The sequence below is a fragment of the Lytechinus variegatus genome, chromosome 12, assembly GCF_018143015.1.
Source record: "Lytechinus variegatus isolate NC3 chromosome 12, Lvar_3.0, whole genome shotgun sequence".
Taxonomy (NCBI): domain Eukaryota; kingdom Metazoa; phylum Echinodermata; class Echinoidea; order Temnopleuroida; family Toxopneustidae; genus Lytechinus; species Lytechinus variegatus.
In genome coordinates this window covers 5,596,427-5,611,300 of record NC_054751.1, presented here as the reverse complement: position 1 = coordinate 5,611,300, position 14,874 = coordinate 5,596,427, and the positions used below count along the sequence as shown (strand labels likewise).

At 38.1% G+C, this 14,874-nt stretch overlaps 1 protein-coding gene across 2 annotated transcripts in view; it reads left to right on the top strand.

Annotated features, from left to right (window-relative positions):
* Positions 1 to 2,052: 2,052 nt before the first annotated feature.
* The window catches only part of LOC121425003 (solute carrier family 49 member A3-like), a 34,216-nt gene continuing 21,394 nt past the window's right edge, over positions 2,053 to 14,874 (top strand). Inside the window, exon 1 of one of the 2 annotated variants that reach the window (XM_041620918.1) lies at positions 2,053 to 2,420. In XM_041620918.1, coding sequence (XP_041476852.1) covers positions 2,208 to 2,420 — 213 coding nt within the window. In that variant the 5' untranslated portion in view covers positions 2,053 to 2,207. The remainder of the gene's footprint in view (positions 2,421 to 14,874) is intronic. The other variant, XM_041620919.1, reaches the window with a different exon arrangement.

Sequence of the window (14,874 nt, the reverse complement as noted above, 5' to 3'; positions counted from 1 at the left end):
TGATACAAAGGCTGAGGGGAATCCGCATCTACCATTAGATAGGCTAATCTAAGCATAGGCCAAGCCACCTACCCCTCCTATTGACGGGCGCAAACAAGATCAAGATTTTTTTTAAGAAAGAAAAAAAGAAGGAAGGGGTGGGAAAAGGAAATGTAATAAGGGTGAGAAGAGTAAAAAAAAAAAAACAAAAAAAGAAGAGAGGACTGTAATTGAATAATAATAATAAACCTTTCAGTTTACTTGTTAAGAATAAAATTTTCGATTGCGCTTCGCGCTTCCATGTCCAGCGAGATAAATTGCTTGCTCTCTAGAGGACAAGCTTAGGCCTATACGAGGCTTACACTATCCTGTTTTCATGTCAATATACAAGAAATCTGCTCATGATTCGAGTTTTCAATAATTTTTAGTATGTGTTATATCCGAGTGTTCATATCACAAAAAGGTGCTGACAAAAAAATAATAATGAAATAAACAAATAATCAGCTCATGCTACGCACGCTCACTTTATTCATGAGATAGCGCTTCAACTACCCATATACCTTTAATAATAAAATACTGACATGCTTAAAATGTTTTCAGGTCGGAATTCAAAACATTCATCTAGCGCCTGTAGTATAGAAAACAAATCAGCTCATATTTTGCACTTAATTTCTTTATTTACATACGCCTTATGATATGTATGAGATTTGTTTAAAGCTAAATACCTCCACCGTCTAAAAATACCCCTTTTCAGTGGCCAACGGGGGACAATGTTGATGAAAAAGTGGGGGCTTCGACTATAGCCAAAAAGCTTTATCCGCCTTTGCAGTTTTTGCCATGTTCATCATCATCATCATTGATCCTCATCGTTTTTTATTATTATTATTATTATTGTTGTTGTTGTTGTTGTTGTTATTATTATTTTCATTATAATTGTTATTATCATCATCATCATCATTATTATTATTGTAGTTTAGTTGTTGTTAAACAAGACCAGCTAGGTACCCTATATGACAATTAAACAGATCCCCCCCCCTTCCAACACGATCCATCGAAATTGTGTAGACTTAATTCGACCATAATTATTTTTGGCAAAGTATAATGTATTTTGTTATTTTCCTTTTTCTGGTACAGTCGAGGGGCTATAGCCTGTTCCGATTCTTTTATCTTGGTTTGATATTACAAAGGCATAGAGAATTAAACTGGATTTCGAATTGATCCATCTTATAATGGTTTGTACTTTTCATACGAGAATTATAGATCAGTCAATTAAGTCCAATTAATTGAAAAGCAGTAATTTATTTGACCGCGCGCTGATAGCCCAGGGGCCGCGGAACCGGAGGGGGGGGGTGCATGTAGCCAGCCCCACACTTTTTTTCAAAAAGCCCTGTGCAATGACCATCAGTTTGAGATTTTGTGCATTAGTCCCAATACACTTCACCTTTTATCAGTTAAAGGAAAATTTGATCGACAGTTCCCCGCCTTGTCTTGTTAAAGAAGACCAGCTAGGTACCCTATATGACAATTAAACAGATTACCCCCCCCCCCTTCCAACACGATCCATCGAAATTGTGTAGACTTAATTCGACCATAATTATTTTTTGTCACAGTATAATGTATTTTGTTATTTTCCTTTTTCTGGTACAGTCGAGGGGCTATAGTCTCTTCTTCTTTTATCTTGGTTTGATATTGCAAAGGCATAGAGAATTAAACTGGATTTCGAATTGATCCATTTTATAATGGTTTGTACTTTTCATACGAGAATTATAGATCAGTCAATTAAGTCCAATTAATTGAAAAGCAGTAATTTATTTGACCGCGCTGATAGCCCAGGGGCCGCGGAACCGGAGGGGGGGGGGTGCATGTAGCCAGCCCCACACTTTTTTCAAAAAGCCCTGTGCAATGACCATCAGTTTGAGATTTTGTGCATTAGTCCCAATTCACTTCCCCTTTTATCAGTTAAAGGAAAATTTGATCGACAGTCCCCCCCCCCCCATGCGCGTGCACCCACGTACCACCCGGGGTTTGTTATTGTCACATGACATAACTGGTCAGCCATGTGATTATTGCGCACATGCGCAATTACGGTAGTTTATCGAGTGAAGAAGTGAAGTGAAACCAAACCCAAGCAGAAGGTCTGGATATTTACTTTGTACGTTTTGATTATCACCTTTTACAAGTACTAGTCAAGCCCAATTGGTGTTATTGTAAAATTATGATCAAACGACATGTCGCAGTATAAACCTCTTTTTAATCAGAGAAGTGATGATGATGAATTTGGTTCTGGAGCTGGAGGGAGCGGACCAGCACTCCCGATACCGGGTGGTCCGGCCTTTACTCGCGGGAACGTTTCCCGTACTGGTGCGGCTGAGTATACGCTGTACAAAAGAAGGTGGCTTGTTGTTGCAGTCCTCGCATTTGTGAACATTTCAAGCGCCCTGGTGAGTATTTAGATAACCCTGTCAGGGCAATCGGCCTTATCGTCATCCAAGTCACTGGGGACAAACTTGAGACACACCTCAAATATCAGCAATCTTTCAATAGAATCCACGGTTGGAAGATTTTCAAAAGATATCTATTGTTCGCGATGCGAAACGGTGCGAAGCTTCTCACTGAGCGGGGACTTCCTTCCACCACAGGTTTTCCCATTGACACAATAACAACGGACTCGGACACTTTTTCAAACGACAAAAAATAGTCATCTTTTTTTCTTTTCTCTCCTGTATATTCTCCAAGTTGATGAACCAATGATTAAAAGAAAACACTAAAAAACAAATAAAATTAATCAAGCTAAAACCCCTATTTACTCCTCGTGATCCGAGTCCCCATCCCGTGTTGAGGTTGCCAATTTCCCATAGAAGGGGACTCGGATAACGAGGAATATGCTATTACTCGTTATCCGAGTCCCCTTCTATGGGAAATTGGCAATCTCAACACGGGAAGGGGACTCGGATGACGAGGAGTAATTAGACAGTTTTATAGTGTTTTTAAATGTGATTTTATTAATATAGTTATTCATTATTATCGAAAATATTCAGATATCATCTCTAGGAAACTGTCTAAAAGTGGCAGAGTGGTTTTGAAGAGGAGGGAAATGAGGGGTAGATGAATATCAACGGGTTAATTGCCACTCTGTATTAATTTAAGAGAGGGGACTTGGATCACGAGGAATAGTACTCCTCGTTATCCGAGTCCCCTTCTATGGGAAATTGGCAATCTCAACACGGGAAGGGGACTCGGATGACGAGGAGTAATTAGACAGTTTTATAGTGTTTTTAAATGTGATTTTATTAATATAGTTATTCATTATTATCGAAAATATTCAGATATCATCTCTAGGAAACTGTCTAAAAGTGGCAGAGTGGTTTTGAAGAGGAGGGAAATGAGGGGTAGATGAATATCAACGGGTTAATTGCCACCCTGTATTAATTTAAGAGAGGGGACTTGGATCACGAGGAATAGTACTCCTCGTTATCCGAGTCCCCTCCTATGGAAATTGGGCAGTCTCAAACACGGGAAGGGGACTCGGATGACGAGGAGTAATTAGACAGTTTTATAGTGTTTTTAAATGTGATTTTATTAATATAGTTATTCATTATTATCGAAAATATTCAGATATCATCTCTAGGAAACTGTCTAAAAGTGGCAGAGTGGTTTTGAAGAGGAGGGAAATGAGGGGTAGATGAATATCAACGGGTTAATTGCCACCCTGTATTAATTTAAGAGAGGGGACTTGGATCACGAGTAATAGTACTCCTCGTTATCCGAGTCCCCTCCTATGGAAATTGGGCAGTCTCAAACACGGGAAGGGGACTCGGATGACGAGGAGTAATTAGACAGTTTTATAGTGTTTTTAAATGTGATTTTATTAATATAGTTATTCATTATTATCGAAAATATTCAGTTATCATCTCTAGGAAACTGTCTAAAAGTGGCAGAGTGGTTTTGAAGAGGAGGGAAATGAGGGGTAGATGAATATCAACGGGTTAATTGCCACCCTGTATTAATTTGAGAGAGGGGACTTGGATCACGAGGAGTAATTAAGCACTGATGTTTTATATTCATTTAAATATTCATTCAAAAAAAACAATATTACACCTCTTCAATTTCTATCAATTGCTTTATTTTGTCGATTTTTCTTTTACTAAATAAATCAGAATTGGGTCGACCTTTTTATCAATTGCTCTATTTCGTTGATTTTTTTTATACTGATTAAGTCGGAAGTAAATCTCCCTTTATTGTTTCGTCGATTATTCTTGTACTTAATAAATCAAAATTAGATATAATACCTCTTTTCCATCAAATGCTTTATTTCGTCAATTATTTTTATAATTAGATTCGAATATACCTCTATTCTCTCTATAATGCTAATATTTCGTCAATTAGTAATATACTTAATAAATCAGAATTCTATTAGTTCTATTCTTTATTGATTTATTTCATCAATTAATTATATACTAAATAAATCTGATTTGATTCTATACCTCAGGGGCGGATATAAAATTTTCAAACGGGGGGGGGGGTAAATTTTCCAGATGAAAATATGACTAGCCAAAAAAAAGAGGGCTCACCTTAAATTGAAGGCCATTTCTTCTGTGGAAAATTTGACAAAGGGGCACTGGTCGGACGTGCCCCCCTCCCCCATGGATGATATACCTTTATTTTTCTTATACTAAATAAATCAGAATTGAATCTAGGCCTATATCTCTTACATATCGTTCGTCGATTATTTTTTATACTAAATAAATTATTCTTTCCATTGCTAGATTTCGTCTTTTATCTTTGTACTAAATAAATCAAAATTAAATCTACCTCTTTTCTATTTATTGTTTTATTCCGTCGATTATTTTTTATACCAAATTGGCCTCTCCTTTTTTTTTTTGGGGGGGGGGCGGCATGCACTTCCAGTCCTCTGGATCTGTTCTCTTTCTTTACCCGCCCCCCTTCCACTAATTCCTTCTTTTTTTCTCCATCTGGGGGGCACCTCCGCCCCCTTCTGTTTCGCTATCTATTATTATCAATTATCTTTCTTCTTTTCCCCTCTCTCGATCTCTCCTTTTCATCATTTCTGTGTGTTTCTCTCTCTCTCGGGGGGGGGGGGGAATTAAGGCCCATCCCTATAGGTCTGTTCCCTATCTTTCATCCTGTTCTTTATCATTGTGTTAATTCTTCCCCCTCTCTGTGTAACCATTTCTCTATCTTTAATTCTGTTCTTTCGCCTCTCCCCATTTCTTTTATTTATTTTCTTCCTCCCCTCTCTTCTCCCTTCCGTGTTCTCTTCCAAAGATAATTCCCCCAAAAAATAAAAAATTAAGACTCTATGAATAATAATTTGACTGAAGATAATCACCAAAGTATCAACGACTGCCCATTCGCACGATTGTTTTGAAAGCAAGTGCATTCCGTTCTGTTATTAACACTTCATTTCCAGAGCTCGTGCCAATGAAATTGACACCTCTTGTAAGAATCGCAGGATGCACGTGGTTTCAAACCGCTATCAACATTGCCTGTTTTGAAGCACACCGTACGCCGCTTTGTTGATTAATTGAAGATAACCGGGCTCGTGCCAGTGAAAACAACATATCTGATAAGCTGCATAAGAATGTGAATTGCTTCAAAGTAGGCATATCATTAATGCGCATGAACATCACCTACAAACACTTGGAACTTTACCATGTTTACACACTCAATCATTTATAACTCTTTCTCCAGGTACTGCATATAGATTCATCACAAACAACCATGTCATAACATCCAATAATCAAATTAAAATGTCATCCCGAAATTATTCTAAGAATTTTACAGGTCATTAAAGACATAATCATAGGCATAGAATAAATTTATTATATTTATTTGATGATTTGCGATATCACAATCTCTCCTTTCAATCGATTATAACTATAATCAATATACCTTCATCAGTTATTCAATGTAACACTCTAACTCCTCAAAAACTCCTCAAAACTTTCCCATTTCAGTTTTTCTCTGATTTATACAATTGTAAATCAGTATTCATATAATTATGCTAACAATATTTTTGAAATCAATATTTATGTATCACACACTTGAAATAACAAGTAAATCTTTGCATTTGATAATTACAACCTGTATCAATAAAGTCTCTATCATTTCAAGATGCAACTTACAATAAACAAGTTCAAATTGTAGCCTACAGCTGAAAAACAATCACAATAATGCTTTCATTGAATATATACATGTATATATATATATATACACGTGCCTCATATAAAATGTACATCTTAGAACTTGCAGTGAGAGAATTTCCCAGTGCAAAGTCCCAAAGTCCTATAAACCACTTTCAACAGACAATAACCAGGCTTTGCCTGTTTTGAAAAATTAACGCGATGTCATTGCACTAATAATTCGCGCTTTGTTGATTGATTGATTGATTGCAGCTAACTTTGGCTCGTGCCAGTGAAATCGACATATCTGATAAGCTGCATAGGAATGTGAATTGCTGCAACTAGTGGGCATATCATTAGTGCACATGAACATCACCTACAGACACTTGGCGCTTAACGAACTCGATCATTTTAATTATTTACCACATCGAATATATTTCCATATATACCAGCATGTATTTTTGTTTCTCGATCTTTACCTACACGAACAATTCGAACACTATATTTTAGCATAAGTTTTCTTTGATTCAAACAGTAGAAATAACGACATAAAGAGACTTCGATATCAATATTACATCGTCACGAACATGCCTCCAAATATAGTGACATCAAAAGATGCTACTTGAAAATGATAAATGTATAGTATTAATACTTGCAATGACTTCATAAATCCAAGTACAAAGGAAAAGGATCGAAGAAACATTAATTAATATTCAATGTACAATCTTGTATAGATTCAAATTAAAATAATTTCAATAAAATGGTCATGTCTAAATTTGGAAAGGAAATAGGCATACTTCAAAATGGTTTAAAATCTGTTCCAGAAAATATTAATGTTCAACTGCAAATTTGAGAATAGATCTAATGTTGATATGGACATCAATTCATGTTTCAAAGTCACTGTCGTCAGACCATTCAGAAACAAAGTTTTTCTTCGTGTATGGATTAGACTTCTTTTTTTGCGTGACTTTTCTTTGTTTGCCATCAAGTGAAACGGGGATGAAGTTACCTGGGTGACGAAGCGTCGATTTACGTGTTGTAGAAGGCTTGGTAGACCGAATTTTCGGTCGGACAGCGGCCGGCTTCCCTTGACTAGATGTGGAAGCTTCACTTTCTGTGTGAGGGGTCCTCGTCTTGGGCTCGGCACCGACAACTGGGAGGTCGGTTTCACAGCTTTCGATGGGATTTTCAACGGTTGTCTGGACAGCTTCATCTCGCGTTGACTTGACGTCTTCGTCGTCGCGATGAATTTTATCGCCTTCTCCCGCGGACCACGAGTCAAAGAGAGGAACCCGATCCAATTGAAGGTTAGGCTTCTTCGACAGAGAGTAGTACTTCGTGACGAGCAAGAAGAAGCTGAGGATTGCGTTGTGCTTAGAAACCATGGCCCGATTTCTCCAGATGAGCTCACTGAGATGCCCCTCGAAATTCTGTATACGTGTGCCGTTCATCTTCTTGAAATGATCTTTCGCCAATTTCCAAGAACCCTCAATGGTGTTGGTATGAACCTTTGTGACGTCACCGGTTTCGGCATCCCGATAGTACTGCACAAAACTGTGTTTGTGCTCGACACTGAAATGCCGGTAGCCTCTCTCGTTTAGCTTAGAGTAAGCTCGCCATCCGTCGGAATAAATGGTAAACCCCTTTTGCACATGACGTTCGATGAGTGGAAGAAGTGTCTCCTCATTCCGATTATCCACTGGATAGAGTATCAGCCTGTTACTTCCTCTCTCCACCATCCCGAATATCCAGACTCTGACACCCCTCGGATCTCCGCGGTTGTATTTACATCGGCGGCCAAATAGACTTTCATCTATTTCGACCTCACCACTCATCATCTCTTCGCCATCGCCGTAGTAGAGATCATTCGTGTACTTTCTTGTGACGTCTCTGAGAAAGTTTGCCCAATCCACAGAGGTTTTTTTATAATCAAGACCAGATTCTACTGCACATCGATGCAGAGAAGATTGCAGAATCCATTCTCTTATGAAGATCAGGATTTCTCGAACATCTAGTTGGGACTTCTCAAAGATTGAATGCTTGTGAACAGTATATGTTTTTTCATGCTTCCATGTGATGGATCCTCTGCATCTCCATATTTTTCCTCCTTTTCTATTTTTGCTTTCAATGGCCTGGCAGGGCTTGGTGCACAGCTCACAGTTCATTCTTTTTGCGATGAGATTGTGGTTTTCTAACCATTGATAAAGTGTTGCATCGTCTTGGGCAAGGAGTAGTATGAAGTTAAATGGATTCCTCCAACTCAGAAAGTCTCCGTCATTGGGGTCCCGAAGCTTACTTTTCCACGACATTGTTGGCGTTGGTGTCAAAGAAGATGATTAAAGTCTGAAGAATCGAGAGATGTCAGGTTTATTTATATGAGGCACGTGTATAAGTCTATAAGATTACCGAAGATTATTGGCTCCTCCTCTGATTTTGACCACTCCCCCTCCTCCATCTCTAGTAATATTTAGGCTTCCCATTTAAGTACTCGTATCGGCGGGTTGAAACATTCCATGCGTACAGTTTATAGCTTTTCCCTTGTTCAAATAGTCTTAGTAATGCCTCAAAATGTTGCGATGCAGCTCTGTTACGGCTAAGTCCCATGAGAAGTACCCAGTCAATGAAAATTGTTGGATTCAAGCCGTTCACAAAGACGAAAGCGGCTAGGAGACACCTATCAAAGTGCTTGACATTCTTTGTCCAGAACAATTTTCTGATCTTGCGAGGCCATTTTCTGGCATCCCCGATTATGTCTTGTATTTCAGTCCACAGACTGAAGATATCACGATTTCTCGACGACATTTTCTTCTTCAAATATTCCTATGTCACCCTTGATCTGTTTATACTAATCCAGAAACAAAATCATTCGCCACTTTTATGATACCATTGTGATATTAGGGAAAACAGTCATGCATTAACCTAACGATTTTATTGGACGAATTGGTGCACATGCGTATTTCATTTAGAAACTCTGAACCAATCACAAATCGAATGAAAGGAGATGGAGAGGCTGAGATAAAGAGGGAGGACTTTAAGTCTTGATGGATTTGTGTATCTGAAAAAAAAGTAATGGAGATTTCGGTTAGCGCGATATGTAAAGTTAGCCTCGTAAGGCTCACACACACTGGGATAGTTATAACCACGGTCATTGGATAATGATGCGCATGCGTGTTTCATCGACAACTTCCCACCACTGAGATTAGAGGAGAAAGTGAAGTAAGAGGAATTAGGCGGGAATCGAAAAAGCCCGCTCAAAAATTGGCGGTTTCATGACTGTGTATGACATTAAATATGAACTAGTACACGTGTGTAATACGTTTGATAAATGTCTGGAATAATATAGGCAAAGACTTTATTATATATATTTCCTTTGACAAACGTACTGAACTGTTGTTTCATGTAGGCCTGTCATAATGGAATGATTTTCTTCTTTTTTTGTCAATGCTTTCAACATGAAAAAAAAAATAAATCTAGATGGAACTTGGGAGATCACATTGAAGCATAGATAGAATAGAGGTGGATTCAATTCGGATTTATTCATCAGTATGAGATTGCTACGAAATCGAGCGATATAGAGAATAGAGGAACATTAAGTTCTGATTCATTTAATGTAAAAATAATCGACAAAACAAAGAAATTGAGATAATAAAAGAAGATTCAATTCCGATTTATTTAGTATAAAGATAATAGAACAAAAATCAAAAGAATGAAATCTTTATACATGTTATAAACCAGCACTAGCAAACTGTCGTCCCAATCTATGAACATAATTATTTCTGGTCGCGTATTTCAAAACGAATGAAAGGAGAGAGAGAGAGAGATAAAATTGTATGGACTTTAGAGGGGATGAACTTGTGTGTATGTGAAAAAAAAATATTGAGATTTTGGTTAGTGCTAGTGCAATGTGTAAAGTATTGCCTCATACAAAGTCTCACCCCCCCCCCACACACACACACACACACACTGGGATAGTTATCCTGAGATAGTTATAATCACGGTCATTGGACAATGATGCGCATGCGTGTTTCATCGACAAATCCCACCATTGAGATTAGAGCCCTTGAGAGGAGAAAGTGAAGTAAGAGGAATTAGGCGGGAATCGAAAAAGCCTGCTCGAAAATTGGCGGTTTCATGACTGTGTATGATATATGAACGAGTACAAGTGTGTAATACGTTTGACAAAGGGCTGGAATAATTGACAAAGACTTTATTATACACACGCACTCACACGCACACACACACATACATATTCATATATATATATATATATATACGTACTGAATTGTTAGTTCTTTCATGTAGGCCTTTTAGAACGGATTGAATTTCTTCTTTTATTGCCAATGCTTTAAACTTGAATAAAAATTCCAAACGGATTGGAGATCACGTTGGGTTTTTTTTATAAAAAAATGAAAAAAGTTTTAAAGAGTGCACACTCAGAGATTTGGAGAGAGAGTAGAGGTGGATTAAATTCTAATTTTTAAGTTTAAAATCAATCAACGTAATAAATCAATAGACAGAATAGAGAAAGCTTGAATCCTGATTTATTTAGTATAAAAAATAATCGACGAAATGAAAAAAACAGAGAAAAAAAGGCAGATTCAATTATGATTCATTTAGTATGAAAATAATCAACGAAATAAAGCAATAAAAAGAATAGAGGCCGATTCAATTCGGATTTATTAAGTGTAAAAATAATACAAAAAAGAATAAAATGTTTGTACATGTTAAAAGCCTATCATGAACCAGGACTACCAAACTTCCCAAAATCCGCATGTATTTCAGGATATTGAATTCGCTACATGCAGCGAGTCCCAATCGATGAAAATGATACTTCATGGTCGCGTGCGCGTGTTAATTTCATTCTTTGGCATTAAATCATCGCCAATTTTACTGAAATATACGATCATGACGATAGACACCTGTATTCCAGGTGCCTATGTGGTCTCTAATCGCGCGGGGTTGTGAATTTCACTTAGAATCTGTAACCGCGGCATTGGGAAATGTAAATGACCGTCAATCATGTACACATGAGAGGAGAGGGAGTTAGAGGGGGAGAGAAGAGGGGATGGGACAGGGAGAGAAGATGAAAGGGGTTTATATAGGCGACAGAATCTATAGGCTGTAATTACAACCTTATATTCATTTCCCACATTTCTCTCCCCTCAAAGACTCCTGTAGATTGACACTATAAGAATAGAAATCACTGTGAAATCATTATTAATCTGTCTAAATATTCCTCGTGATCTAAGTCCCCCCTCCCAAATTAATACAGGACGGCAATTAACCCGTTGATATTCATCTACCCCTCATTTCCCTCCTCTTCAAAACCACTCTGCCACTTTTAGACAGTTTCCTAGAGATGAAAAATGAATATTTCCAACCATACTGAATAACTATATTAATAAAATCACATTTAAAAACACTATAAATCTGTCTAATTACTCCTCGTCATCCGAGTCCCCTCTCTCAAATTAATACAGGGTGGCAATTAACCCGTTGATATTCATCTACCCCTCATTTCCCTCCTCTTCAAAACCACTCTGCCACTTTTAGACAGTTTCCTAGAGATGAAAAATGAATATTTCCAACCATACTGAATAACTATATTAATAAAATCACATTTAAAAACACTATAAATCTGTCTAAATACTCCTCGTCATCCGAGTCCCCTTCCCGTGTTTGAGACTGCCCAATTTCCATAGGAGGGGACTCGGATAACGAGAAGTACTATTCCTCGTGATCCAAGTCCCCTCTCTCAAATTAATTCAGGGTGGCAATTAACCCGCTGATATTCATCTACCCCTCATTTCCCTCCTCTTCAAAACCACTCTGCCACTTTTAGACAGTTTCCTAGAGATGAAAAATGAATATTTCCAACCATACTGAATAACTATATTAATAAAATCACATTTAAAAACACTATAAATATGTCTAATTACTCCTCGTCATCCGAGTCCCCTCTCTCAAATTAATACAGGGTGGCAATTAACCCGTTGATATTCATCTACCCCTCATTTCCCTCCTCTTCAAAACCACTCTGCCACTTTTAGACAGTTTCCTAGAGATGAAAAATGAATATTTCCAACCATACTGAATAACTATATTAATAAAATCACATTTAAAAACACTATAAATCTGTCTAATTACTCCTCGTCATCCGAGTCCCCTTCCCGTGTTTGAGACTGCCCAATTTCCATAGGAGGGGACTCGGATAACGAGAAGTACTATTCCTCGTGATCCAAGTCCCCTCTCTCAAATTAATTCAGGGTGGCAATTAACCCGTTGATATTCATCTACCCCTCATTTCCCTCCTCTTCAAAACCACTCTGCCACTTTTAGACAGTTTCCTAGAGATGATATCTGAATATTTTCGATAATAATGAATAACTATATTAATAAAATCACATTTAAAAACACTATAAAACTGTCTAATTACTCCTCGTCATCCGAGTCCCCTTCCCGTGTTTGAGACTGCCCAATTTCCATAGGAGGGGACTCGGATAACGAGAAGTACTATTCCTCGTGATCCAAGTCCCCTCTCTCAAATTAATTCAGGGTGGCAATTAACCCGTTGATATTCATCTACCCCTCATTTCCCTCCTCTTCAAAACCACTCTGCCACTTTTAGACAGTTTCCTAGAGATGAAAAATGAATATTTCCAACAATACTAAATAACTATATTAATAAAATCACATTTAAAAACACTATAAATCTGTCTAATTACTCCTCGTCATCCGAGTCCCCTTCCCGTGTTTGAGACTGCCCAATTTCCATAGGAGGGGACTCGGATAACGAGAAGTACTATTCCTCGTGATCCAAGTCCCCTCTCTCAAATTAATTCAGGGTGGCAATTAACCCGTTGATATTCATCTACCCCTCATTTCCCTCCTCTTCAAAACCACTCTGCCACTTTTAGACAGTTTCCTAGAGATGATATCTGAATATTTTCGATAATAATGAATAACTATATTAATAAAATCACATTTAAAAACACTATAAATCTGTCTAAATACTCCTCGTCATCTGAGTCCCCTTCCCGTGTTTGAGACTGCCCAATTTCCATAGGAGGGGACTCGGATAACGAGAAATAGACTCCTCGTTATCCAAGTCCCCTTCTATGGAATATTAGGCAGTCTTAACACGGGATGGGGACTCGGATGACGAGGAGTAATAAGCAATCTTATATACTGTTTTAGTGCGAATTTATTGAGTCAAAGGAAGCAATTTTTCTTCTTTCATATTCTTTATCTTTATTCAGTCAATGAATTAATTTTCTCCATCAATAAATCAAAATTGTTGTCCATTTAGAACGCCACCTCGCGACGCATGTTATAGATTCCATCACGCTCATCGCGAAAGGTAGGACATATTTTGTTTTAAAAAAGTTGTCCGTGGATCCGAGTCACCGGGGACTTGGATCACGATAATGCCGGGCAATCCTGTATTTTAGGGGTCTAAATTATTTTAGGTTGCTAACTTCAGGCAACACTTCCTGCCAACACAGCTCCACGACCGCTAGTGTTTATAGCAGTGCGTACGTACGTGCCGGGTATGGCGGGCCGTTAACTTAATGCCATATGCTGCGGTACAGAGCTGAAAGCGCCCTTCCTTGCGGTCCATTACCAATTTTCCAGTCCGTTGCTCGACTCCTTGAGTGGGAAGTGTTGCCTGAAGTTAGCAACCTAAAATAATTTAGACCCCTAAAATACAGGATTGCCCCTGTCAGCACTAAACCAAGAGCTTCGGTCTCTGTTAGTGTTGTGCATTATGTTGGTTGTTCCGCTGAACTCCGTGCGTTGGCTGGCTCCACTCAAATTAAATGCAAATAATAAATAAACAGACAGAGACCGAAGTTAGCTCGATTTGATATCTGTTCAGGGGGTCAATGGCAACACAAATTTGGCCATATGATTCTGTGTGAAGTTTGGATAAAACATAATCCAGGGAACTGCCGCCCGCTACGCGGGCGTGAGCCCAGGATCGTACGTGCAATTTGGCATACTCACCTGACAAGCTAGACAGGAATAACCGTCGTTTCTGGGGATTTATTCAACAATTTCTGACATTTTACTGTAATCCCCATTCACCGACGGTAAAGTGTCCGTGTGGGCTCCCATTTGTTATATAAGCCCAGCACCTTTGTCCGACCAGAGTCCAAAGTTTGAGGTTCTTTTACACATCGAGGTTACAATCTAAGGATATTTAAACTAAACATTCTTAATATTTAAATATTCAATTTTACAAATATTTAAAGATATAGATGAAAATGCATGAAAATTATACTTTACCGATGTTTAGTTGGGTACGACACAGGAAAACAGGTCAAAATGGCAGCCAAACTATGAAATATTTACAAACGAACGCGGAGAGGGCGTCAACAATGTACAAATGTGATATCGATATTGCATTCCACCAGCACACCTACAAGGCAATAATACGATATGATACACTCACGAAGACAAACGATAATAGTTATAATCGCGATATATCGAGACATTAACGATAATGACGTCATTCAAGATGGCAACTTGCAAGATAAACCGTCAGGTCAGGAGAAAATGGCTTAGATGACAGATTTCTCAATCATCCAGTGGATTTTTTTATCAATAAATCCGGTCCAAGGTATGCAATTACTTAAATTATTTGTATTTCCCTGAATTTCATAATTAAATTTCGCTCAAAAAACAGTTTTAAATCGCGATCTATAAAACGCTAGTTCACTATACGTTGTCTGTAGCCACGGACCCCCAA